This window comes from Bacillus rossius, chromosome 7 (assembly GCF_032445375.1).
Source record: "Bacillus rossius redtenbacheri isolate Brsri chromosome 7, Brsri_v3, whole genome shotgun sequence".
Taxonomy (NCBI): domain Eukaryota; kingdom Metazoa; phylum Arthropoda; class Insecta; order Phasmatodea; family Bacillidae; genus Bacillus; species Bacillus rossius.
The window spans coordinates 37,919,036-37,946,962 of NC_086335.1; the positions used below are offsets into that span (position 1 = coordinate 37,919,036).

General features: G+C 39.0%; 1 protein-coding gene across 1 annotated transcript in view; it reads left to right on the top strand.

Annotated features, from left to right (window-relative positions):
• The window catches only part of LOC134533843 (tyrosine-protein kinase Btk), a 406,493-nt gene that overhangs the window by 364,226 nt on the left and 14,340 nt on the right, over window positions 1-27,927 (top strand). The window contains exons 5-11 of the mRNA XM_063371537.1: window positions 4,691-4,746; window positions 20,045-20,128; window positions 21,273-21,337; window positions 22,311-22,376; window positions 24,140-24,268; window positions 25,546-25,739; window positions 27,187-27,358. Coding sequence (XP_063227607.1) covers window positions 4,691-4,746; window positions 20,045-20,128; window positions 21,273-21,337; window positions 22,311-22,376; window positions 24,140-24,268; window positions 25,546-25,739; window positions 27,187-27,358 — 766 coding nt within the window. The remainder of the gene's footprint in view (window positions 1-4,690; window positions 4,747-20,044; window positions 20,129-21,272; window positions 21,338-22,310; window positions 22,377-24,139; window positions 24,269-25,545; window positions 25,740-27,186; window positions 27,359-27,927) is intronic.

A 27,927-nucleotide genomic window follows, 5' to 3' on the forward strand; every position in this document is an offset into this window, starting at 1 on the left:
CATCAGTAAAGGACACATCCATGCTGTTCACATTCAGCATCTTTTACATGAAATATAACACGTGAACATAGAGTGTGTGCGAATGCTGCTAGTCTATTTTATGTGCATCATCATAATCTGTACCTCGGGTGCATATGTCCACTTTTGGGCAAAATGTACTTTCAACCGCAAAGTTGACCACCGTTTGACGTTCTTTCTAGTGGCATGCAACGCCAAGATCCATAACGTGTCAAAAATTCTCATATTTTGGGTAGAAAATAGTTGCTTGCGTAAGTGAGGTACTGTTTAAAATTGTTCAAACTGCTGTTATGAAGACATGGCTTGTGTGACATAGTGTCTTGATGTATGAACGAAATCACATTTGGTATTTGCTAGTATGTAATGTATGAATGCCGGATGCACGGGAACAGCGACTGTGACCCTGGCGGACGCCGCGTCCGAGGGCCGGCGGCAGGAAGCCCAGTGCGATCAAGATGGCGGCGCGGGACACGGGCGAGAACAATGGCGGCGGAGCGAGAGAGCCTGCAATTAGTCCGCGCCGCACACACGGCTGCCTGCCTCTTCCTGGTGGCTGGTGCAGTACCCGTGCCACGGTCGCCACTGGCCCCGCGCCCCGCGCCCCGCGCCTCGAGCCTCGAGCCTCGCGCCCAGAAGTTCACCTGTTCGCGTCTTTGGACGTCCGCGGCGTGGTTTCCCCCGTGTCCTTTCGTGTTCCATAGGCTTTTACGTTGTTAAAGCCGATTATTAGCGTGCTCAGAACCAAAGGCGTGCCCTTGTGTGTATGTATGTATGTATGTATGTATGTATGTATGTGTGTGTGTTTAGTTGGTTTGGGAAGGGGGGGGGGGGGGGGGTTAGAACTTCATTTTCCTGATTCGAGGAAAAAAATAACAGAAAAAAATACGTAAACAAGAATTTCCTTGAAAATTTTACTAACAGGTCGGTTTTCGTATTTCAAAATTGTGGATGAAACGCGTCTTAAGAACTATAACCTTATAATTTTTTATTGTATATATTTTTTTTATTTGCAGCTCTTGACTACTACACCAATCCTTGCAAACTATTGAGAAATTAAAAAAAAAAAACTTTAATAAATGATTTTCTTTTTTATTGTTTATTCCCGAAAACAAAAACCCACCCCCCTCTCCTTACCGTTTTGAGTTGGATACGCACTTGGTGAGGACCTCTGGGGCACCTACCCGGTGTTCGTCAATTAGATTCATGTTGAGGTGTTGGAATGGAAACCACATACTCGCGACAGGAGCGTCACACTTATGCCAGTGTGGCCACTGAGGATCCGCGCTCTCTAGGTCCAGAAGATCCATCTTGTACTTTAATACATTCCATCTAATTTTATCTTGATCTAGAGTTTTAAGGTTTAGCAACCGGCCGCACTTGAACACGAATAGCATTTCAACTGTAGAAAGGCACACTCACTCACTCTTATTCTGTTCTCGCCCTGATGAATACGAGCAGCTGTGGACGTGTCCAGGCAATAACCTGTCAAGCGATACTTCACTCACAGCCTGTGCCAAAATAGTTTGTGCGTGTTGTTATGTGGATCCTTTATCGTAGTCATTCGTACCAGGGGCTCAAATATATAGGATACGCAAGGGAGCCCGTGGAAATTCGCAAGGGTGTTTTGCGCGTGGGTTTTAACCGGTACAAGTCATCTCTAGAAGGAGCTCTTGTATGTTGTATATTGCACTATGTTGGCCTATATGCATTCAATAAGCAGGAACTTTTAAAATATAAAGAAAGTTTTCCATAAAACATGGTTTTGATGTTAACGTTTATCAACCCCGTTTCACAGTCACGTTTTTGCAAGCTCAATCGGGCTCCCACAATGAGGGGCTTCATAATTCCCGGGGAGGAGGGGTGGAGCGCTGATTCCTCCCGGATCTACGACCATGGGGGACCCTGCGCCCCTCCCGAAACCTACGACCATGATTCGTACTTTTAACTATACAAGGAACGCGAATGTTATGTTGATCTTCGCGTAAGGATTTAACGTTTGATCGTTAGATCGTTTGATCGTTAGATCGTTTGATTGTTAGATCGTACTTTTCTTTTTTTATATATTCATTAGTCACTCTTTTTTTTTCCCACCAAAACGCTATAACCATCTAATTGCTTACTAAGTTTTCCATCTTGTAGGAAAGAAACGTCTACAGAAAAAAAAACTGGGAACAACCGCCAGACCTTCCATGAAAACAGCCAGCGGAATAGTATTTATTCCCTTAGGATGAAGCAAGGTGGCGCAGTGCTAAGACACTGCACTCTCATTTCGGCGGAATGCTGGGTAATTCCTCCCCACCATCCGCCATATGTGTCATGTTTCTACCGTCTTTAATATTTCGTACAAAAAAAACACGTACGCGAGTCTTTTAGTACTCGCCAGAGATGTGTAACATATAACCTTGGTTAACGAGGAATTTCATATGTTCTCATGTTGCAAATAGCTACATTTATAATGCGAAACTCGGACATGGAATTTAACGTAGAATTCTTTAAGGGTGATAAATATACGCAAATTGTGTTTACATCTAAATATCTGGATGCGAATCACACGTAGTTTCCGCACCCGCCGCTAGAATCCGCTGCCTGAGCTGCTACGTCGACAATCGAGTCATTCCATTTGCAGACCGAAAAATTTAAAATATGATTAACTGATTTACTAAACTGAAAGAAAGGTTTGTTTGCCTGAACTAAATATTTATTTGTATATGGCGAAATAAATATATTTCTTCGATTCAAGCAAATATTTTGTAGAAGGAGAGATTTTGCAGATCCAACCTAATGATTTTTTTCAACTCAACATTAATGTATATTTGGTTAGTTGTAACAAATCAACTTTGTTACCCAACAAATTTGGTTATGGCAACAAAATATTTTGTTATGGCAAATAAATGCTTGTTTCGCCATATATAAACAAATATTTGTTTGATTCAAACAAACATTTTTTTCTCCGTGTATGATATGCACAGCTCATGGCGTGCCAAGACGAGCCGGAAATAGCCATAAAGGAGTTCGGGCACGCCCCTCGTGCGTTGTTGCTTTGTTGCCGAGAAGGCCTGAGCACGTCGACCCAGCACGGCGGCGCCCTAGGAGGCACTTGTCGCGCCGCGCCGCCCCTAATTGGAGGCTGCCTCTCTCCAGACAACTGGGAGCAGCCATCACCCGGCCCTTCTTACACCCGTCCCCGCAGCGCCCGGGAAACTGAGACGTATCTCCCGGAACACTGCACTATCGCGTCTGCCGGTTCCACACCGTGCGGGAACCTAACCTATGGCAGCCGATGAGATTGCATGTCAACGTTAACAAAATATTAATTTAATGGGGAAAAAAAACTTGGGCGGGTAGAAGTCAGGGGGCTATGACCGCTATGTTGTTGTTTTTTTTTTTTTTTCCCGAGTTCTATTCAAGTTCCGAAGTAAGATGCGGGTTCGGTGTTGTCCACGTCCGTTGATTTTGTGTTCGATGTAGACGGCTGCAGCGTTTTTTCTTTTTCTGGGCTTCTTTCTTTCTGAATCGGTAGAGCCGACATCTCTCTGCATCGGAAGAGGTCTAGGTGGCCGGTATATACATATGTCCGTCACTCTTTGCTTCACTTTTGGTTTGGGAATTATTTATTCCTTGCTGCTTGCGTAAAAAAAAAAGTTTAAAAATTTAAAGTTTTTTCTTTTCTTTTTCTTTCCAAATCGACCAAGTACTTTGATTCCTAGCTCGCTTGCGACTGAACGCTACCTGCGCCTACTACGCATTTTGGCGTTCGCTGCCGCGCGCTTACGTCATTGCGAGAGACGTATGGGCAGCGTTGGCGCCAGTGTTTCTCGTCGCCGTCAGAGCGGCATTATGGCATGTCGTGCTTGGACGTGTTTTGTTTGTGAGGTTTGCTATCACCGGGTGAAAATTGGCTCAGAAAGCTCACAACCCATGTTTGCCACTTGTGTAAATCCAGGGACGTGTGAACAAGCAGGACAAGACTGCGCGGTTGCAAGAGCGATGTGTTTGTTTTATTTTCAATTGGCAAGGAGTTCTATGTATATAAAAAAGGGGTGTATTGCAGTAGAAGCATCCTTTAGGGAGATGCAAATCTTTTTTTAAATTCTCCATGTTGTGTTTGATTTTGGAATAATGAACATTGAATCAGTTGTTGAGACATATAATCTTCATAATAAGGTCTTATACTAGAATGCGTCCCTTTTTTTTCACATAAAACTTCTATTATGACTGTTTTCACTAAATTTTTATTGACTGTTTTATTGCGAATACTAATATCACATTTGGCAATTACAAAGAAGGAAAATATGAAGTTATTTTTTTAATTTATGCCCAGTTAAAACTAAATTTACTTACAGAACACAGCAATTGATGTAAAAAGGGCATATAAATAATTATTAAGAGCGTATACATATGTTTTGTATTGTTTTTTATTATATTATATCATTTATCTCACAACCTAGTCTATGTGGCAGTTTATCGTAAAATAGTAAATTACATTTGAAAATTTTCGTTATGGAGTTCAAATTTGAGAATTTTGTTGTGTAAAAGCTACAAGCATAAGAAATTCTTAGAGCTTATTAAAAAAAATAAACGGGATTTTCCTCCATACGCCCTTTTTACATGTAACTCATCAATGACTGAAGGGGTCACGTGCCTCATTGACGGTGTGGTTCTGTGGTTCCAGGTGCTACGACCACGCAGATCATGACCGGCAACACCCCCGGCACTCCCAAGGTCAAGGTGAGTGCATCTGGGTGGAGAGGGTCGGTTACATGGGGCGGGGTGCGCCGGCTCATGCAGTGGGAACTGGGACCAGCCTACTGCGATCGGTCGCTTGCGGAATACAGCAGCTGAGAAGATAATTTCATATTTTAATACATTAATATTAAAACTTTGGCTTTTTTGAGATCCGACGGCTTGAGTACTCAATAGTCTTAACATCCTGGCTGTAGTTGATCCCATAGTGATTGCCTTCAACTGACTCAGTGGCACAGTGCTTCATTTTCTTATTAAAAAAAAGTTAAATGGATACTAAAAGACGTCATTGTGTATTCAATAGTATTTGACTATAAATAACATATTTGTTTAGTATATAATTGCATATTTTACACGCTGGAATCCGAAGTCCATTTGAATTTACGAAGAACACTGTTGGGTGGGTCCATAACTGCGAGGGACGTTCCGAAAGTAAGTTTCATCATTTTGTTTTTTGAAAGAGCAGGTGGTACACCAGGTGAAACAAAACAATCGTATAATCCACATCCGTCGCTGGTTCGACGACGGAAGTAGCGTCAGCTGAGGAGGAACGGCGCATGCGCAGAGCGCCGAAGAAGAGAGAGCGTGCCCGAGGCTGCTCGAGTACAGATCAAGATGGCGGACAGACGTGTACTGGAAGTGCGTGCTGTTATCCCTGCACTGAAAGCCTGCACTCTCGGGTCGTCACTTCCAGAACACTGCTGGGGTGGAGCAGGCCGTGCGACAATTCCTTGCATCGCGGGGCAAAGAGTTTCACCAGAGTGGTTTCTTCAAACTGCGATTGCACGCGACGACAATTTATTATTGTCTCAATGTCGGTGGCGACCATGTCGAAAAATATTTAAAGGTTTATAGTTAGTTCAAGATTCCATTGTGGATTTTTTTTTGGCAATAAAGTTTCCGTGTGGAAAAAAAATTACGAAACTTACTTTCGGAACGTTCCCTCGTACTAGCAAAAAAATCTCTGGTGAGAGTGTTAGTTTTATAATGATGATTTAACTATGTCACGACTGATTGATTAGTATTAAAAAAAACACTTAATACTGTTTTGTAATATGAAAATCATTTTCTGTATAAATGAGTAGGAGGTACAATATTTCTGGTATGCCACACCACAAAATGTGTGGCTACCAAAATGAAGTGAATTAATTTTCACTGGTTTGTTTGTTTGTCTGATCATAGTTGTTGCATTACTTCTCGCAATCGATGTAGCTATGTCAGTATTATATTATTAAAGCTACTATCTAGCGGGTGGGCACAAAACTTATTCAAAAACTAGCTCTCAGTCTCGGCAATTAGTGTGTTTCTTCCGTGCACCAGCTAACTTATTTGCTACCAAGCACACGCTGAACGAGTGTAATCATGTTGACTAACTTCGCAGCCCGTGAACTCAGTTGAACATGGTTCTACTTTTATCGATTCTCATTCTGCCGTTGCTGTGTCTCGAAGCGCGATATCTCCTTTTAAAACTACATTTTTATTGTTTAGGTCAAGTTCAAACACAATTTTAAAAAAAAATTGGTTGTCTGTAAAGTCGGTTTACGGACGATAGTTTAACGTGACAACGTCATAACAAAACATTGATGAAATTATTGCATACTTTTATGAATAAAATTGAATCATTTTTATTGAATTATCACTATTTTGTATGGATACAAAGAAGGAGTGAAATGAAATCTACAATTTAATTGATAAATTTACTTTTATTTGCACTCATTAATTCAAATATGTTTATTACTTTAACGAAGAGATTATTTTAACTGTAACTTTTATACATGTTTTTATTTAACTTCTTCCAATCTTTGTTATTCTGTTAAGGATAGGACGATGATAGGAAAAGTAGGAAACGAATGGGAGTGTTTCAAGTTTAATGTGCCTCGAAAAAGTCAAATCTATGGTTGTTCCAATCGCGTGGAAGATGCGGCGCAAGCGTACAATGAGCGTAACGGGACAATGTGGGTAACGGGACACTTTTTCGTGCGTGCAGCCGGCGTTCATCGATTTATTAGACGTCACGTCAATAACATATGTGAAACAATGTGGTTCGGTAACTGAAATGAAACTGGACACTCGTCGAGAGAATGTCAACACGTTCACACGCACATCTTCATCTAGTCGCTGTCAAACTCGCCCACTGTGACCGAGGCTTAGTGGCCGCCTGGAACCCAAAAATTAGGCCTGTTTCTTCAAACCAGTAAAATTATACTTCAAATTTATTAAAATACTTATGTGTATTTCTTAGTGAAGCATCATATGTAGGCGTATATTGGAGAGGTTTATGTAACCATAGACCTAGTATTTATTGAACATAAATTAATAATTGTTTCAACGTAACTAACGCTTTGCTAGGTTAGTAAAATTTGGTTTCAAACAGATTATTTGTTTATGGGGGTGTTCACACACACACACACACACACAACACACACAACACACACAACACACACACCAACACACACATACACACATATACATATAGTTTCAAACTTATATTTTATTGCATCGATCGGTTGTGTGCTTGCATGTATTTAAACAACATAAACAATCATCAGTACATAACACTGCCAACACGCGTCAAGTACCTACTAGTGATATCAGCTGACTTACGACTGCCCTAAAGTTAGTGACTTCATTCAAATTTCACTATCTTCTTAAATTACGAAACTGGACCGTTCTTGGTTTCAATATTTTCAGTTTAATGGAGCCTGCCAGATTGCGCTTTTGAGGAATAGGTGGGATCCACACAACTTAGAAACACACAACTCAAAAGCGTCATAGCTTAGGATCACGTAACTCAGAAACACGAAACCCCGAACCACGTAACTAGAAAATCTTAACTTAGATCAGTCAGAAAATTCTACATTATATGTGTTTCTAAGCTATTACAGCAACGGAATGTGTCAGTATATTTATGTGTTGTTGAAATCCTCACGAGCACATTTTGAAGTATTCGGGCGATACCGGATACGGCGATTTATTTGCGATGATTGACGGGGCAATCCGGAATTTTCCTGTGTTGGGCTACATGGTGGACGCTGTCTTTGGGTTTTCTTGGGGTTTTCTCCATCTCCCCCACGTACAAATTCCGTCAATTGTTCCATTTGTGTTTGTAGAGTCATTTCTCTCTTCCCCCCTTTATTTTCACTCTTCATATTCATTATAAGTTATTTATTTATTTTTTTTAGGTAGGAAAATATAAACGAACACACGCACACACAATGTGTATCTAAACTAAATGACAAAACTGTGGGTACATATGCAGGTCATGTAGAGGCCGCGGAATGCTAAAGACAGGGACGAATCTAGAAGGGAAAATGGGGGGGGGGGGGGGGGAGCTGCCCCGAGAACCAGGTTATGAGGGGCGCAGAAGGGGCCGTCAATTTTTTTGTAAATTACAAAAAGTGTGAAACAAAGCGAATTAAAAAAGTGAGCGAGACTTATGCCTACTTGCCAGTGATGTGTAAACATCTAACCTCGGTAACGAGCAAATTTACGTGTTCTCATGTTTTTCGTGTTGCAAATAAATCTACCACACGAAACTAGGACACAGAATTCTTGGAAATAATGCCGAGCGTCATAAATATACAGATAAATAAAATATTCGCTTTTCATGTACCAAAATTTCTGGACGCAAATCACACACGTACTTTCTGCACCCGCCGCTAGAATTCGGTGCCTGAATCGTAAACATTGCTTGCCACCTTCAAGCGCAGATAGCAGCATGAAACAACCGGAAAATTTTAACTCTTAGAAACGACTCAGATAAAATTTTAAAAACATGAAAAAACTCCTAAATCCCATAATTAGACCTGATTTTCGACAAGGATGGTTTTAAAATACTTTTCCATCTTGTTATAATTTACTAAACCGTGAATACGATAATGTTTCTCTTTGTCATTGTGATCTTTGGTTCGCGTCATCCGCCACAGATAGCAGCACCTTTGACAGCAACTTCCTGTTACACATTTTCATCACATACACGAAATTACTCCCCCAAATGCTGTATACCGAGAGCTAAGATGTTACACGTCAACAATAACTGTACAATATCTCTTTTAAGTGGATGAAAACGCTACAGTAAGTATATATGTCCTAATTACCTAATTTTATATGCATACTATCATATATTATAATTGGACCTTGAATATGGATATGATTTAGGTAAAACAGCAGTAAAAGTGAATTTAGTTTCTGTACTTTGTCTAATAATGTTTCAATATTGTAATTTTCAAATGTTACGCAATTAAAGTTTTTTTTTTTTTTAATATTTTGTTTGGATACTGAACCTTAAACTCTATATTATTTCTTTAAATACAGTACATGAAAAAAAAAAAAGGTACACTTAAACACTGGTAAGTACAAGTGTTATGAAAAAAAAAACTTAATCTAAAATTTTTGGCATTTAATGAACACAGATGCAAATCTAATTATGCCAGGTACGTTTATTGCTGTTGTGAAAAAAAAAAAAAAAAAAGATGACGCTAATCACAACTTCCGTCCCTGGACAAAGAAAAAATGTCCGGAACTGCTTCTTTTCACCGTTATACTCTGTGGAACGTGTGCACGGTACACAACACACGTTAGTTGTGTATCTTGTCGATGTGGTATTTCACGTAACAGGAATCCGATGCATAAGCACGGCGCATACATACAAATAATGGTTATTTTCTGTTGAAATGAAATGTCAGGTTGAGGCGTGGTGAAGGCTTTAGCAGACCTCAGCCTTTGAATATATATATTGTATAGAATTCGCCAGCCCAGGTTAAAATTTCTAATACGGTTTTGAGGTAGTTGGTTAATTCACCGCCGCAATCGCCACCATCTCTAGGGCATCGACTTGTGGTGGTCCCTAGCGGACAAGTGTCGAACTCTTAAAACACCCCTTCCCCCTCCCGTTGAACGACGTTGAGCTGCAGTGAATGATGGATGAGGGGTGCGGGGTATGACAGCAGGCGACAGCGCTGCGCTCTAACGTGTAAATAACAACTAAGACGATACAGGGCGTTACGACAGCGCACTGCAGCGGTGAAGTTCCCAAGCTGCTCATCATACGCTTCTGAAAAACGTAGAGTAAATCCTATCCACTCGCGACTTCTATACAGTATATATATTCAAAGCCTCAGCCTTGTGAGAGAGCGGTATGTGGTCCACTGTGTGCGAAAGATGTTACGTCACAGCATCACGGCAGCTTTCTTCCAGGAAAGCGGAGACGCGAGAGTGCATCGCTGATTCTGGCAGCGCCCTGTTGATCCGCAAGCCAGTCTCGTCACGTACTGGCCGTTGCCCAGAAGAAGTGGGGACTTCGTCTCTCGGCGACAGTTGCGCAACTCCTGTCCACGTGCTCCGCTGTGTCGAGTGCAGGGCGTTGTGGCGGTGTTAGTGAGGGGTCTAGATGCGTATCAGGCCGGAGCCCATACCGCTCTTGCACAGGGCTGAGTTCTGCTAAGTCTTCACCACGCCTCAATCCGACATTTCATTTCAACAGAAAATAACCATTATTTGTATGTATGCGCCGTGCTTATGCATCGGATTCCTGTTACGTGAAATACCACATCGACAAGATACACAACTAACGTGTGTTGTGTACCGTGCACACGTTCCACAGAGTATAACGGTGAAAAGAAGCACTTTCCGGACATTTGTTCTTTGTCCAGGGACGGAAGTTGTGATTAGCGCCATCTTTTTTTTTCAGAACAGTAATAAACGTACCTGGCATAATTAGATTTGCGTCTGTGTTCATTAAATGCCAAATTTTAGATTACGTTTTTTTTTTTCATAACCCTTACTTTAGAGGAGAGAGAGATATATAGGGAAGGCTGACTAAACTTGAAGGCCCGTTCTACAAAGGCACAGAAACGAAGACGAATCGTGTCTGCTGCTTCCACAATGCACAGAAACGTAACAAATGACAACTAATGAGATGCATTTCAAGGTTAAGAATTATTAATTTTATTTTTAAAATACTATTCTTCAAGATTTTAGGACAGGCATAATGCACATGTATAATAAATATAAACCACAAAGTAATAGTATAACAATAGGTAGTCTTGTAATTAAAAAACAATTTAACGCATTTAGAACATAAACAAACATGGCTACCACCACAGCCAGTACTCGGCTTCTATTGGTCGCACGGAGCCACGTAAACGGGAGAGTTCTGTATCGTCAAACTAATCCATGCGGGTCCGTTTCCGTCTGCGTGCTGTTGTAGACACTCTGTTCCGTGAGATCCGTCTCCGTTTACGTGTCATTGTGGAACGGGCCTAAAAAAAATCCACCTCATGGGATCTTTCCAAAGAGGGAAACTCCACACCCTCCTCACAATTCCCTGCCAGTGGTCCAGCCATTTTGTTTTGACAGGCCTTGAAAGTTTGGCTTTTTATGCCGAAGAAAACTTACGTTCGTAATTTAAGAATAAATAGGATAAATTGTGTTTTAAAATAGTACAAACGTGAATACGTTTACAAATTACAAAGATCTAAGATAAAACCAAATATTAAAAAAAACTTTTCGACACAGCCTACAGGCGTAGATAGATTCTGAAGTGCATATTTCTTCTGGAAATATTGTGGAAACTTCTACAAACTCCTGTAACATTTTAATAACTTAATTTAGCGTACATTACATCATATATGTTCGTCAATATTCATGAAATATCGATTTAACATTTTCTCATATTCCATGCAGTAAAATATATTTTGAATATGTTTAACTTAATGCATCCAGCATTGATTGTCTTAACGGATTTCATATTATGCCTACTAAGGTAGTTATGCAATTATTTTTGAACTTCAAACTCTATATTTCATCCCTTGCATTAATACGCGGTCGTATAATTTTTTGGACAAAGGTTTAAGATAACATGAAGATGTTTACTAATAAATTCCAACGAATATGATACTAAGAAAGTTTAAATTTATTTTTAATTTCAACCCCGGTTTTTACGGTAATATTTCGTTTCATCAAAAAATATTCCAGCCAAAGGTTTTAGATAAAGTTTAGAGGTTTCTACAATAAGTTATAATGGATTCGATAGTATATCTATTTTTAAAAAAAGGAATTACATTTTGTCTTTCTACCCTTTTCATTTCCAGCCCTTGCAGTAATGGTATGTATTATCAAAAATTGTTTCAGACAAAAGCTTTGGATAAAAATTATAAGATTTACAAAATATCCGAATAAATTCGATCTTGTGCCTACGAAGGGAGTTATAATTTTTTTTTGTCCTCCAACCCTTGTTTTTTCTACCTCTTGCAGTTATATTTGGTCGAATCAAAAACTTTTTTGGACAAAATATCTTGGTGTTATGGTGTTAATCCTACTAGTTATAATGCATTGGGACAAATGTGATATTTTCCATATTATGGGAATTACAGCGATTTTTCTTTTTTTTCAAAAAGCCTTCCCCATTTCTACTCCTTTGGTCGGATATTGCCCATTATCGAACTCTACCGAGATTTTCCACTAATAGATATTATGCATCAGTTTGGAAGTTATTTGTGAAAAATTGAGTCAGTTATCGTGTTCACAAAATTGTGATATATATATATATATGTGTGTATATGTGTGTATATATATATATATATATCCCCGAAAGTCGCACCATGGTAACGGCTACAATAGGTAGTATTTCTATGAAATCTACCTAGAAGATTAGATTGGGGGTAGGGGGTAGGAATTCTGTCAACACATTTGGAATTTACTGTAACCTCTCAAGCATCTAGTAGTGAGACGTCACGAGGAGCTTGTGACGTAATTACAAACCTGCAACACATCCTGGTGCCGGGAAAAGGAACTTCGTGCAAAGTGGTCTGTAATCCCGTGTCTTGCCACAGAGTAACGATAAGGTAGACTGCGCCCTCAAGATGCTCTTCAAAGGATTTGTGGCCCGTGCATTGAATTGCGTAATGCGATTCAACAACTCTACTTAGTGTCCCGTGCGTACGTAGCTTTATCTGGCACATTCATGCCATAATTTTTCATCCGGTTTAATTTATTCAGATTATTCATTATTTTAACATTTTTTTATCTTATGTTATCCCCAGATACATGCTGCTTGTTACTGCAGTTTGTAAAAATATTTGAAATTCTAATTTTTTTTTTTTAACCAATTGCGTCATTTTCTCTTACTAGAAGTTCCTTTTTCTGGGTTTTCATAGCTGGTTAACTCATACTTAATTGCTTCTATGATCTCATTTTTGAACTAATTCTTGATAAAAATCTGAAATGAGTGAAAAACCAAAAAAATAATATGTAGGATAAAGCCGAAATTGGAGTCCCAAAGGCCTTGTCACACGGTCAAATATTGACAGTAGAGTTGGGAGGGGTCGTACTGGACGGAAAATAGTAATATATTTAGACAGATAACCTCAAATATGTTTTTAATCATGTTACACTATCAAAGTTTATTTTTGATCCGAGCTCTGTCAAACTTTTCAATTTTTTTTCTAAATTTTGAAATTAAAAAAAAACTAATCACTTGTCATTTATTTGTGCATTTTTAAAATTTTTGAACATGTATAAATTTAAATCACAATAATATTCGTCACGTAATGGAAATACATGGTGGGCAGAATGCAGTCCCTGGTTCCAAAAATTCACTGGGGGCTCCAAAGCAGGTTGAGGGGTGGGACAACAGGTGCCGTTTTTCAGTTGTCACCATGAGGTGGACAGGTGAGCATCGGGGCTTTGTTGTGATCTTTTTTTTTTTTTAAGAAAAAAAAGGGGGGAGTGTAGTGGTGGCGCATAACGTAACGACAGTGTCCCTGTTCCCTAAAACCATTCGGAAATGGATCAGCAATGTGAGGACGAAAACATGGAGGCAGTTAGGGCGTCTGTTGAACACGGAAAACACGCCGCTGTCCTCGGAATAACGTCCAGAACGATAAGGCGAATGTTACGAACATACCTTCAGTTACACACCTACAATTCACCCGCCAAATCAGGGTTTGCATTCTGCCCCACTCTGTAAATGTTACGAGATTTTTTTTTAGTTATAGAAACATAATTTAACTTTCACGCATAAATGTTTTCGTATACGACATTCATATTAACATAGTGTTTTTTTTAAGGTTTTAACTTTTATAACCTTTTTAATTGGCCGTGTACTCTTCGCCGTTTTAAAGAAACGTTGAGATGGAAACGGATTTCATTTCCGTTTTCTCTAGGCGCGATTTTAATTGTCTGATTGCATCCAACATCTTTTAGACCCCGTCCTATTTGCAAAGTATTTGACGGAAACTCAAATCATCCAACTTGTCAAAGAAACGTGGCTGTGCTAATGACGTTTTTGGGTGACATCATAACCCTCCAACATTGACTCGACATATTGGATGGTGTTGGAAGCGAAAATTTGACGCTGTGTGAGGGCCTTAACCACTTGGTACTCACTCGGTGGTTATAAATTTGAAAAAAAAAAGGGGGGGTGGAACCCACGACCCTCGCCGCATGAGCATGGCGCGTTAGGCTGGGCGCACATAGAATCGAACAAGACGTGACGCGACATACCTGTAATAAACATACTAATCGATCTTCATCCAGCTCCATAATGGAAAAAAAAATTACAAGTGAATATTTACTCAAATTAAAGTAATGATGAAAAGCAATGTTCAATAGTCAGCCATAAATACACTACGGCATTCCTTTTGTCGTCAAAGTTTTTACACTCACACATGCGCAGATCGCTGCATGCAGCCATCACACACTGTGCTCGCGATCAAGTTGGAACAGTCATTCGGTGTTGTCGCCACGTCTCTGATCGCGAAAGTTCTGTTGCGTCGTGCTGCGTATGATTCAGTGTGCATTGCTTTTACGTGAATATATGGAAGTCAACTGCTATCGGACAAGATGTCGTGTCGTGTCGTGTTGTGACGTGACGTGCCTCACTCCGTGTGTGCCCTGCCTTACGCCAGCCCCACACGACACGATACCCCATTTCCTCAGCAGTTGCCTGCTCCCGTGTAGGTAACATCCCAGCACCCTTTCCAAGGGTTCTGGCTCTGGGTGTAAAAGTTTTCATACGCGAATAGTACGGTCATTTGGTAGTTCTACTTGGAAAGTTTTCCGGGAGTTTTGAAAATTGGTGATTTTATAGATTTCGATGTGCCCTTTCCGAAAGAAAAAAAAATTGTGATTACTTAAATTGTAGTAAATGTTCTCTAGTTTATTTTGTATATAAATGTTTTTGTCGTAAAATGAGTTAGAAAGGAGATGTAAAAAAAACTGCTTTTAGGCGCCATTTTTTCAATATGGCAGCGCGAGCGGCAGATACACGAGGTGGCAAAGTTGAAATTCGGAATGAGCACATCAAAATGTATAAAATCACCAATTTTCAAAACTCCCGGAAAACATTCCAAGTAACCTCTACATTTCGAACCGGGTTTTTTTTTTTAAGTGTTATGTGGCCTACAGCTTTCGCCAACGGCCAAAGAGTCATTATGTTCCAGTGGAATCCGCAATTTCAAGTCGTTATCAAAATGTCAGAATGTATATGTTACACCCACGCCTTACCCGGGACTCGAACCCAGGACCCCTCGCACCGGAAGCCGGTGTGCATCCGACTACGCTACGGAGGTCGACTTTTCGAACCGAATGACTGTGCTAGAAGTCTTAGGCCCGGTGCACACGTGCGGACATTGTCCGCGTGGCGCCGCTGCGGCGCCGCAACGTTGCCGCAGAAACACATTCACACAGTACGGACAAATACCGCACAGTCTGAACGATGCCGACTAACGAGATGGATGTGTACAAACGTAAACGGGTATTCTTTGTGTACCTGGTATACAAATGTTTATTGGATACACTACTTTCTTGTCTGTATTTATATAGATTAACATATAGGCATTCATTAAAATAAAGTATAATGTATACTTATCTACATATTTCGTTTTTTTCCTTGTCATCCTTTTCGTCAAACGATTCGCAAAATTTACGGCACATGTTGATCCACGCACTTCTTTTTTATTACGATCATGGTATTCTTCAACGGCTACGTTCCATATCTCTAGATAACTTTTAACTTCTGCGATGAAGAGTTCAACATATAATATGTCTTCAAATTCACGTGATGCTGCCATCTCACTTTGCGGCAACATACCGCACGTGTGCACTGCTCGATTGACACCAATGTACTAAGGAACGTAGTTGGACGTGCGGCAAGCACAGTGGACGTGCAATGGACGTGCGGTGCCGCTGCCGCGCCGCAGCTGTGTGTGCATTATTTCTTATCAGTCAAGCCTTCCGAGAAGGCATCTCCGGCGCCGCAGCGGCACCGCGCGGACAATGTCCGCACGTGTGCACCGGGCCTGAGCCCGACCACGGCCGCCGCCGACGCGCGAGCACCCGTGGTAAGTGCCCAAGTCTCCGGAGAAGCTCGTAGCGCATTCAGTCGACACGTGCGCAGGCGGCTGGCGCAGGGATCGCGAATGTTATGCGAAACCGAATATGTGAATGGGGCCCGCACCTTCATCAGACTTTACCCACGTATTATTAGAATTCACGCTTATTTCCGATAAAAGTTAACATTTTCTTAACGCTCTCGGAGCACTAAAATTGCCGTTGACGTTTATATTCCTTGACTTAATACTCGTTGCACCGAACTTAAATTTTAAATTACTTTCTCACCATAAGGCACATACTTAAAACATTACCTAACGTACCCTTCCGGAAAAAAATTAAGAACTATTATTTATTACACTGACCGAACCTAACCTAACATTTTACTTCGGTAAACTAATGAACTGCTCGGGTTTAGGTTGTGCTTCCATACCTGAATCTTATTATTTTTCAAGAGATGTTCTTTGCAGTTTCTTCCTTTAATTTTTTGTTAATCGAGAGCTAAACTACCAATTAAAAACCACAATTATGACAAAGGTGGAAGAACTAGACCAGTCTTCAAATTTACTAGCTGCTCGCCTGAGAATCCATTAGTTGCTAACAAATTAGCCCGATTTAATCACGCCATTCCGGTATTCGCTTGCCATCGATGTGTTTTGATTGTCGTGGTATTTTTTAAATTTTACTTGAAAAAATAATACAAACAATATATATTTTTTTAATTGTTTGAGTGGTTAACGGCTTTTGCCCACAACCAGAACTATATTATTCGAATCGTCATCATATCGTAGCAATTAAATCTCTTAATGTAAATAAACACCCATGCCTTACCCGGGTCTCGAACCCAGATCCCCTCGCACCGTAAGCCGATGTGCATCCGACTACGCTACGGAGGTCGGTTATAAAACACTTAAAACACATAAAGCAATATGATACGATAATAAAGGTATTAACTCAGGCAGCGTTCCCAAAGACAAGGAAAATGTGGAAAACAGGGAACCCTCAGGGAATAAGAAAGATGACTTCAAAACATTGAAAATGCATACTTTGTAGTAACGTAATGTCTTAAAACATATATTTTAACCATAAGTTTGTGCTTTCTTAATTATCCGTATCTGATTTTACTAACAATAATTAAAATTTTCAGACTGGAAATGTTGATCATGTAATGTTAAAGAAAATAGAAACACTGTTAAGTGCATAGTGTATAGGAAAACATTTTGTCAGTTCAGCATGTTATGCTTATTTTTTGACCTGGAACGTCTAATAAATCGATGAACGCCGGCTGCACGCACGAAAAAGTGTCCCGTTACGCTCATTGTACGCGTGTGCCGCAGCTATCTCTCTTCCACTCGATTGGAACCACCATCGATTTGACTTTTTCGAGGCATATTAAACTTGAAACATTCCCATTCGTTTCCTACTTTACCTATCATCGTCCTATAATTAACATAATAACACAGATTGGAAGAAGTTAAATAGCAAACATGTATACAAGTTATAGTTAAAATAATCTCTTCGTTAAAGTAATAAACATATTTGAATTAATGAGTGCAAATAAAAGTAAATGTATCAATTAAATTGTAGATTTCATTTCACTCCTTCTTTGTATCCATACAAAATAGTGATAATTGAATAAAAATGATTCAATTTTATTCATAAAAGTATGCAATCATTTCATCAATGTTTTGTTATGACTAATGCAAATGTAAGAGTGCGGTAACCCTGTCACGGCAAGCATCGCTCGCCCAGTGTAATCAACATCACGCCCAGGCGCTAGTGTAACCGAGGCCTGCTCGGCTGACGTCGCGGGCTGCGCCCAGGCCTCGCGGCTCTGGAAGAAACGCGCAGTGTAACGCGATGTGCCAGCGCAGTAGTGCCGGCATGTCCGCTCAGGCCTTACGCAGGAGTCTGCTGTGGCGGGGAGTTGGGGTGTTCACGGTGAGGTTGTCAGCTTGGCGATGGGATTAAAATACGTTGTTCTGCTATATATGCTTGGTTTACTGAAGAAAACTATTCAAACAAAATTATCTTAACTATATCTAGATTTAATTTTAGTTACGATTTAGCACAGCCTTTTTTATTTTACACTCAACGGAATTTTAATTTAGCTTGCTAGAAAAGATACGTCACGAATATTAGGAATACGCTAAAACTTCAGTAAATCCAAATTTATCTTGTGCAAGTTTTATCTTATTCGTTTTTTATCTGTATATTCCAATCTGTTATGTTTAGTTGAATAGGATAGCCCTTTTTAAACTCCACATTTCTAAATAAATAAATAAATAAATTTATTTAGCTTTGTAAAGATGTATTTATAATGTATTTTATTCTCGACAAAATTTTTATGTATATCCTTGATGTACCGGTATCTCCTTAAATATGCATTATATGTCGCGTGTGGTAGTGCAACAATTAATTCATAGATCACCTCATTCAGCGTTTCCTGCGTATGCGTTAGTGGCATATAAATCAGGTCTTTAGACAACTGCGTACTTAAAATTGTTAATTATGATCGTCTTTTGGTTGTTTAGTTCGTGAAATTAGAGTTGAAGTGAGATTGTGCGTGGTGTGGCGACAGTATTTTGAAATATGTATTTTTTGAGATCGTATTTACGTGTTGTCGTGTATTTATAAACTACGCAAGAAACTTAAGACGCAGAAGTTCAATAACGATTTAAAATACACTTTTTTAACCTACACAATATGCATAAATGCAAGGCAAACATCAACCAACTCCCAATTTCTTGTGTTTCTCGCTGAACTCACTCTGAACTCCCGCGGCGGCCGGCGTCGCTGCTTTAGTACCTGAGGCGCCCTTCTGGAACCAACGAGAGCGATCATCATCCTGGGCCGACCCGACGCCCGAAACGTCAAGAAATGCGGTGATTATTCGCGCCACTCCGCGTGGTCGCCTAATTCCCAAGGCTGCTCAGCGATAGGCAACAGCGCCGAGGAATTATGATGCGCGGAGATCGGTCGGGGGAGGGGGGTAGCGACGACCCTTGTAATCGGGCGAGGCGCGCGTGTAATGCCTTACGTCAGTGAACAGCACGTGACACGGCGCGTGACGCCAGTGGCCGTGCAGGGCCCGACACGTGTCGCGGTCCTGCGTTCGAAACAATTGGAAAATTTTCATCAGTAAGAGTATCTTCAAAAATACTAACCCATTTACCATAGCTTACACTATATCAAAGTCTAAATAAGAATTATTTTGAAGAGTAAGGAATATGGTGGAATCCAGGGCCGGATTTAGGGCAGGGCAACCGGGGCGAAAGCCCCGGGGCCTCCACAAACGGAGGGCCCCCACAAATCCTTTGATATTCTTTTTTTGCTGTTTTACCTTTACCTACAGTACTTTGTACATACATGATTATATTATTGTTAAGTATTAACAGAAATATTCATTAACACTAAAACTTAATTTCATATAATTCTTGTCTCCGATTATATTTATGTATGTTTTTTAAATACTAAGAGAATCTACTTGATTTCACAATAAATTATTTATTGGAAAACTCGACTGAAAAAAATTGTTCATTTTATTTGGAAAATAATTTGGGGCCAGGGGGCCTCCGCTCCTCTGTTGCCCTGAGGCCTCCAGACCTCTAAATCCGGCCCTGGTGGAATCCAAAATGAAGAATTAAATTCAAAATATGAGTGACAATTGTAATCTGAAATGTAATATTTAGGAACTGACCCAAGGCTATGGTAAACTTATCACAGACATTTATAATCAACCATGTTAGTTAAAAATATGGTGCAACATAGGTGGATGAGATAGAATTTAAGGTTTATTTATATTAGACTATATTTAATACAGAACATTAATTATATACAGATGCTGTATACATATATTGTGTAGAATAACATTTGGAATGTATATGTGGGATTGCCAACTTAGATTTCATTTATTTCCTCGGTGACCATTTTTCTTTCTTTCTTTTTCCAGGAGAAACTGACTTTCCGGCCAAAGGTTGTGGTAGCTCTGTATCCATTCAAAGCCATAGAAGCAGGAGATTTGTCCTTAGAAAAGGTACGTAATCTCATGGGTTAGTTAAATGACATTAAAATGATGCTGTTGAAACCATATTATGCAAATAAATGCCACAACTTAAGTTTGTGCTCTTAATGCATATGGATTTGTAAACAAAAATCAGTTTTTCTGTACCATTAATGGTTCAATTATTAAAATTCATTTTCTAAATTATAAATATTGTACTCCTGTTGTGTACTACCTGTCAAAACTGTCATTAATAAGTTGGATTTTTGTTTGTAACAACTGAGTTATAATCAAGATTATATCATACACCCAGCAAGGTACCACACTTTTTGTGGTAATTTTAACTGTTTGGTTGGCTTTTCAGAAAAACAGACAAATATCTTCGTTTTAAAAAAAAATTAAAGTGAGAAATAAATTTTCTGCTTTTCAGTGTATGTAGGTATTTATACAAATAAGTCTTAGTTGAAGTAACTTTATTGGTCTTTTTATATATGTCTCTTTTTTATTAGTAATGTTTTATTTAAATTATTTCATTGTTGGCGATATGTGCGAGCGCCACTGTTTATTGTTTACTCACGTGTTTACTGATCAATTAAGAAAAATGATTGAACATAGTTTAAAGTCTAGAACATAACCTACCTGGACTGAACGTCATTATGAGGCGTGTAATCAGACTGAGGGCTGATGGCATCAGTCTTATGCTTTTTGCACAAAAAAGTCTTGTGTGGCTCGAAACTTACACACACACACACACACGCATGTCAAATCAAATCACTTGCCGCGTGACTACTAGACTAAATATGCATATAAGATTTGAGGATAAATTGTGCAATAGGGTTTGCAGGGGTGGTATGGGGGTGGGTCCCCGTCCCCTGCCCCTACACTACGTAATGTGTAAGGCGCCCAGCAGAGACACATTTGACACATACATTCATTAAACTGTTAATATTATAAATGTTTCCCTTTAGCTTTGTGAATTTTGGTTTGTATTGTCTGCCACAGATGGCAGCACCATGGTTACACATTTCCATTCCATGCTGCTTCTGTTCCATTCACATAATTACTCCTACCAAATGCTGTATACAGAGAGCTAAGATGTTGCACAATCCTTCCGGCACCCATGGTAAAAGCTGTGATAAACATTACATTAACTTGTTGTCTGTTGCATTGTTTTCAGGGTGCAGAGTACGAGGTTCTAGACGATTCGCAAGAACATTGGTGGAAGGTCAAGGATGAGCAAGGGTCAGTAACTTTAATACTCGAAGCTGTCTGTAAACAGATCTTGTCAACTCTTATTATATTACCACCACAAATGATGGTGTTGGTTAGAAAGATTGAAAACATATGAATATTGAACTAAATGGATACAATATAATTAGTTAACTCAAGTCTGTAGAAAAGTGGCAGCATTGAAGTCTATGTAGAACACTCAAACACTTGTCTACACAATTCAACATATGCATATGCATATCTACAAACACATGCACTCTCACACTGTGAATCATTACACAATTATTGAAACTTTTAACTATCCATAGCTCATAATTTAAGCTATTATTTCCAATATTTTTGACTTGATCGCTAGCAATCATGGCTTCAACACATCACATTTTTCTGACCAATTTTTTTTTAATGTTTTTATTTATATCATTAAAGGAGTTTTCTTTTGATCAATCTTGTTAAATCACTTTTCTATTCTGTGATTATTGTACCACACATCTTTCAGTGTGTTCTGTTGGTCTTTAAGCTAGGTATTACTGTTCTTGAGGGTGGTATTTTCTTATGTTATTGTTGCATGTCAAATAGGAGCATAACCAAAGGAGAGAATCAGAGGATATTTGTATTCCTATATTCCTGAAACTTCAATCGAAGTAAGAACAGTTGGCACATTACTATTAAAATCACAGAATGTTTGTTCAAATGATTTGTAAAGAACAGTTAGGCAAACTGTTGGAAAAAATACAACAAAATTATAAAATTTATTGTAACAAATATGAATGACCACTGTATTAATATTTTTGTAATAGAAATTTCAAGCATGTTAAAGTATTTACAAAATAATTTTTTTAAGTTATGCTGTTGATCTTGAACTTAAGTTTTTAATTTGAGGCAATAACTATGAACTGCTTGGTTAGTTGTGTGGGGACTATATTTAACTTCATGCACCTGGGACTCAATTTATTTAGTTTAAAATTTTTTTTTATTTTGTTTTCAGGTCAATTGGTTACATTCCTAGTAATTATGTGAAAGAAAAAGAATTGCTGGGCCTGCAGAAATACGAGTAAGTAGCAAAATGTTATGAACATACTGTTTGCTTGTTATAAAGTTTAATAAACATTCTATATTTTTAAAACTATTGGTGATCAAAATGCATAGGCGTGCCCAGACATTTCCATTAGGGGGGGCCCTGCTAAATTTTTAAATCAGAAGCTGAATTTAGAATGTTAAATAGTCTAAATACATTCCCTCATTGCCGTGTTTATATTTTTGTGCAGTATCAACGAGATATGTTTACTAGTTAATATTTATATATGTATAATTTTAACAATCTTGAAAATATGTTTTTTTTTCCATAGACAATGTTTAAAGGGTACTTACACATTTTTTCTCCCTCGAATTTTCCAATAGCTTGGTCCAGATCTACCTTGAAATGAACTTCTTTTTAGTGAATGCAAACACAGCAATTCAGACGACAGAACTTTAACAAACCTCTTAAAATATTTTTTTTTTGCTTGGCCATTTTAAGGGACCTTGTGTTTTAAATAAACTAAGGCGGCTATATTTCCAGAACGATAAAATGTTTAAAAATATTGTTAATTAGCTCGCTGCAACACTGAAAAACAGTTTGAGTGTCACAGTGCCAGGAATATACGAATATTAACGAACGCATTAGAGAAAATGCCGATCTGAGTGATTACATTAGGGGGGGCCATGGCCCACCTGGCCCCCCCTGTAGGCACGCCTATGTCAAAATGGTCATCTGAATTTTCGCATGTTTTTGGATATTAACTACTCTTCCCTTCTACCCTTTTAAGTAACACTGCTTGTGAATGTATATCATGTATATATTTAGCCATATCTACTGTGTGAAATTGAACCTAAACTTAACTCTGCATAAAGAAACCTAGGGCATTATTTTATGGTAGCTGCCAAGTTGCAACAGTTTTAAATAAACATTTTCTAGTTTACTTAATGTTATTTTTTTTAATTCTTTATAAAAAAATTTAGTTAAGTTCTCACTCACACAATTTACATTTTATGACAATTCCAATGCTTTCTTAGTACGATCCAAATATTCAGAATTTTTTTTCTATGGTAATGCTGCTGCATGTCTTTGCCCTAATTAGTAAACCTCTGAAGCTGCTCCATTTTTGTCAATGTTTACTTTAGTGAACACCTTTCCTATCTTGATAAACTTCTTGACTTAAATACTTTGTGTTTTATAGTTATGTCCTGAAAAGTATCCCTCTTCATTTCATTATTTTGAATTTTTTGGATTGTTAATGTAAGCAGTCATTAAGCCCTATGTGCCTCACTCCGCTTCATGCCCCATCTCCACCCAACACATTTTATGTCCAACCACCAGTAGTGTGCATGCGTGTGTTAACTGGCTGCCATAACAGGTGTGTAGAATCGGCACTAATGTTTAGTTACTTAATTACTATCATTGTAATTTTACTTTTTATTATTTGAAGTCTCCAAGTGTGTGTTTTCAGGTTGTTATAAATAGGACGGAGCGGCACCATGCACTACCCTTTCGGAATGTAAACCTCATTTGAGTGGTTTAGATTTGAACTAGAGTACTAAACACGTAAATATATAAATAATATTAATACCTGGTAAATACTTCTAATATAATTGAATTTAATGAGTTTGAAATGTTCTGCTATGTTATCCAATTGAGATGCCTCACAGCCAGTGAACAGGTGATGTTTGTCCAAGTATGCAGAGGATCATGGAGTCTCTCCTGGAGGGCATTGACCCCGCAGTTTTTTTCCAGTTGCTATAGGTCTTCCTGTTTCAACGAGCAACATGTTGTTGCAGATGGTACGTGGGGGACATGTCTCGCCAGAGGGCAGAGTCGTTGCTGAAGCACGAAGACAAGGAAGGCTGCTTCGTGGTGCGCAACTCCTCCACCAAGGGCTTGTACACTCTCTCGCTATACACCAAAGTGTTAGTAACAACTTTCCACAACTAATATATACATTTTTTTACTTTCTTTTCTGGTGTAAATACATGTGGGCAGGACTTTGTGGTTCAAGGTGAATAATTGTATCCAAACTTGTCAATTTTGCCTACTTTCTGTACAACCCACAAAAACACCGGGTTGGTTAAATCAAAGCTTGTATAGTGATGCACAATGCATAGTTAATGTTAGATATCTGTACCTCTGAGGTTAAGGAAACCATGTCCATTTTATTATGAAATAACTAGCACAGTTTTAACATCAAACTTTAGCTTGAGAATTGTACTTTTGTCTTATAAAGAATACAAAGAGGAGTGTGTTGGTTTCATAAAGTTAAATAAGAATGAAATAAATAATATGATCTTCTAAAAAAAACTACAATTTGGTGACAATGTGTTCTTTTACCTCCATTGTACAGATATGCTCCTGCATCCGTGTTTCAATAACATTCAACAGAGATTGGTTCCTAATAAGTACATGCATTGTGTATTTTCAATTGGCCCATTTACAGCTAAAATGTGCAAGAGTAATTTATAAGAGAAATTTAGTAAGAATGTTAAAACTGTGTTGCCATTATTAAGTTAAAAAAAATTTTCTGTTGTCATAAGGTTAAAGGGAAAAAATATTATTTTTGGACGAACTTGGGGAGCCAGCCCTGTACAATATTTACAAGGGAAGCAATATAAAAAATAGGGGATTGAAAAAGGAAGAGAGTAGGTTTCAATTAAGGATTGAGTTCCTTTGCCCCAAATGAGACAGAGCAGTAGTGCATCGAAATTCATCTTTACTTGCATGAAACTTGCATTTAATGATCTGCCTTGCATGTTGAGTTGGTTATTTAATTTTCTCATCATTAATATTCATTAAGAGATTTTATTAATTTTATTCAGATACCTCTCTTGCATTTGTTTTTTGGTCATAAATTTTCTCACTGTATATTTACTAAACATAATTTGGTGCTTTAAAAAGGTCACGCAAGTGACATTAATGTCTTTTTACTGTTTAACATTTAATGATTTTATAAAATATATAATATAAGAATATAACATTTAATCAATATAAAATGTGTTGCGAAACACACAATGCAAGAGAGCTGCAGTGATTAAAAGGGGAGGCCTTAAATAATGGAAATGACGAGGAAATTAAATGACCAACTGATTATGTTTGAGACTGAGCTTTAAGTAACGAGGACGTGCAACTCCGCTGTGTGTGTGTGTGTGCGCGACGGGAGGGAAGCTGACTGGCCGGTGGGATGTGTGTGCAGTCCTCACCCGCACGTGAAGCACTACCACATCAAGCAGAACTCGCGGGGGGAGTTCTTCCTGTCGGAGAAGCACTGCTGCGGCTCCATCCAGGACCTGGTGAACTACCACCGGCACAACAGCGGCGGGCTGGCGTCGCGTCTCAAGACCAGCCCCTGCGACCGGCCCGTGCCGGCCACCGCCGGCCTCAGCCACGGTACGCTCCTCACCGCTCCTTAGCGCTCCTTTGTGCTCCCCTCCACCGGGAGCATATCCAGAATATCATTTAGGGATGTAAGGAGGTGTGGGTAATAGAACCAATTTTCACACTTTTTGCTTTAAAGTTCTTTCCGTTGTTGGTGGAAATTTTTTTTTTTTGGGTGGAGAGTTATCCCTGCACCTCCCCTTCACCACTTGTACCAATGCCTTGCCAATGCGTTGATAAGCTGGTATTCTGGGCAAAAGCCAAAGCACTGCCAATCTATCATAATGACCTGCAGTTACTTATCTTGCATGTCTGCTGCCAGTCCTGGTGGATGCTGTACCACATGATTGAATAAAACAGTTTGACTTACCGTTTGTAGCCGCGTAGATCGCCAGCGTGTACAAGCCAATGTTCATGACATGTCGATAAAACACTTTCAAATCACTCGGGAGCAGTTTCTTCCAAAAAAAAGCTCCTTAATTTTGCAGCCACAGTTCGTAACCAGTTGCCCGCACTTTCTGCATTGCGGTGACGGCTCCCAAGAGTCACCGCGGCCCAACACACCTTCGCGTGTCGCAGATTGAAACCCAAGTCTGCGAGCCTCCACTCGGCGCAGTTCGCACTCAGTTTCCAGTCGTTTGTTTTACGACCACACCCACATTGTTGCCATGTGCCGAGTAATTAACTAACCAAAGTCCACAAAGTTCTGCCTCTTGCGTGCTGCTGCCCGCCTCTTGTCAGTCCTCCCAATGTCTTAAGTATATAGAGCTTACATGATTCTCACTGGGACTTGGCTGTTTATAATAAGGGGCTGTTTTCTTACTGTTTTCATACTTCAAATAGGGACGATTGTATGGTGAATTGCGATAAAACCCTAAATAACCCCGAAAAGCATGTCAACACATAATATAAAACCGAAATTCAAGTTAATACACCTCCAAGCACTGAAATGCAATTAATATCACGAAAGCAATCAGCATTTTCAATCAGAACTTAACTCTAATGACAAATACATTACCTTTTAAATATTATATTATATGAAAGTAATTTATTTAGCATGAAGTTTGTACCACATTTTATGCAAAAAAAAATTCTGAAAAATGTTACTGCGTTTTAATCTTGCAACTGTTACTCATTTTTACATTTACATTAGTAAATTTTCAAACGCAAAAATACTTCACATTTTTTTTTGTTCCTAATAGACATACTTATTAAAAATCATATTGTAATAGTGCATCATGTTATCATGTATTAAGCGAAATGACCCTGTTTGGATAAATTAGCCGGAACATTTCAGTGTCATATTTGTTCAGTAATAGGCTATCTTTATTTAATAAACAGATTTCATGTAAAATGAAACTAATAACAGAAATCTTCTGTTTTAAAAACAAAATTGTCTTGAAGATGAAACCATGAAGTGTTAGGTGTGTAAATGTGAAGGTTTGTGCTGTGCCCTCAGACAAGTGGGAGATCGACCCGCAGGAGTTGATGCTGCTGGATGAGCTGGGGTCGGGCCAGTTCGGGGTGGTGCGTCGCGGCAAGTGGCGAGGGTCCATAGACGTGGCCGTCAAGATGATGAAGGAAGGCACCATGTCCGAGGACGACTTCATCGAGGAAGCCAAAGTCATGACGTAATGCTTGCTTACCATTCTGCTCATCTGTTCGTCGTACCGGCAGTTAGTGGCGTGTGTGTGTTTATGAAACCTGGATATAACAAGGTGTATAATTTTTTTTTGTGTGAAAAAAAGTTACATGTCAAAAACTACTTGACATTATTTTGCACCACAAAAATGTGATTTTGAGGTACTATAAATTTTATTCACCACAGATTTATCTAGGGTTAGAGAAACAAACTTTTGGTACGTAATTTAGTTGAAATAGCAGATCTTTTGAAAGCACTTGGCCTTGACTGAAGTTAGTCCAGGATGTCCACATTCTGGAAAGTCGGGGAATTCACTTGTAAATCTTTGAAAAGTTGCGGATCTTCCAACGTTTATGGAAATTAGAAGGGAAAATGTGCTCCAGTATGTCATCATTCAGACTGATTTTTTTTTAGGTGGCATTTTATTTTGTCATTCACTATAAAATTGGCTTTCCAAGGATCTATTTAAATTTTCATTTTTAAAAATATAATCCTAGGCTAGAAATTGGGATAGTGGAGGTTGGATATTTTATTTCAGAAAATTGCAAAATAGGTAAA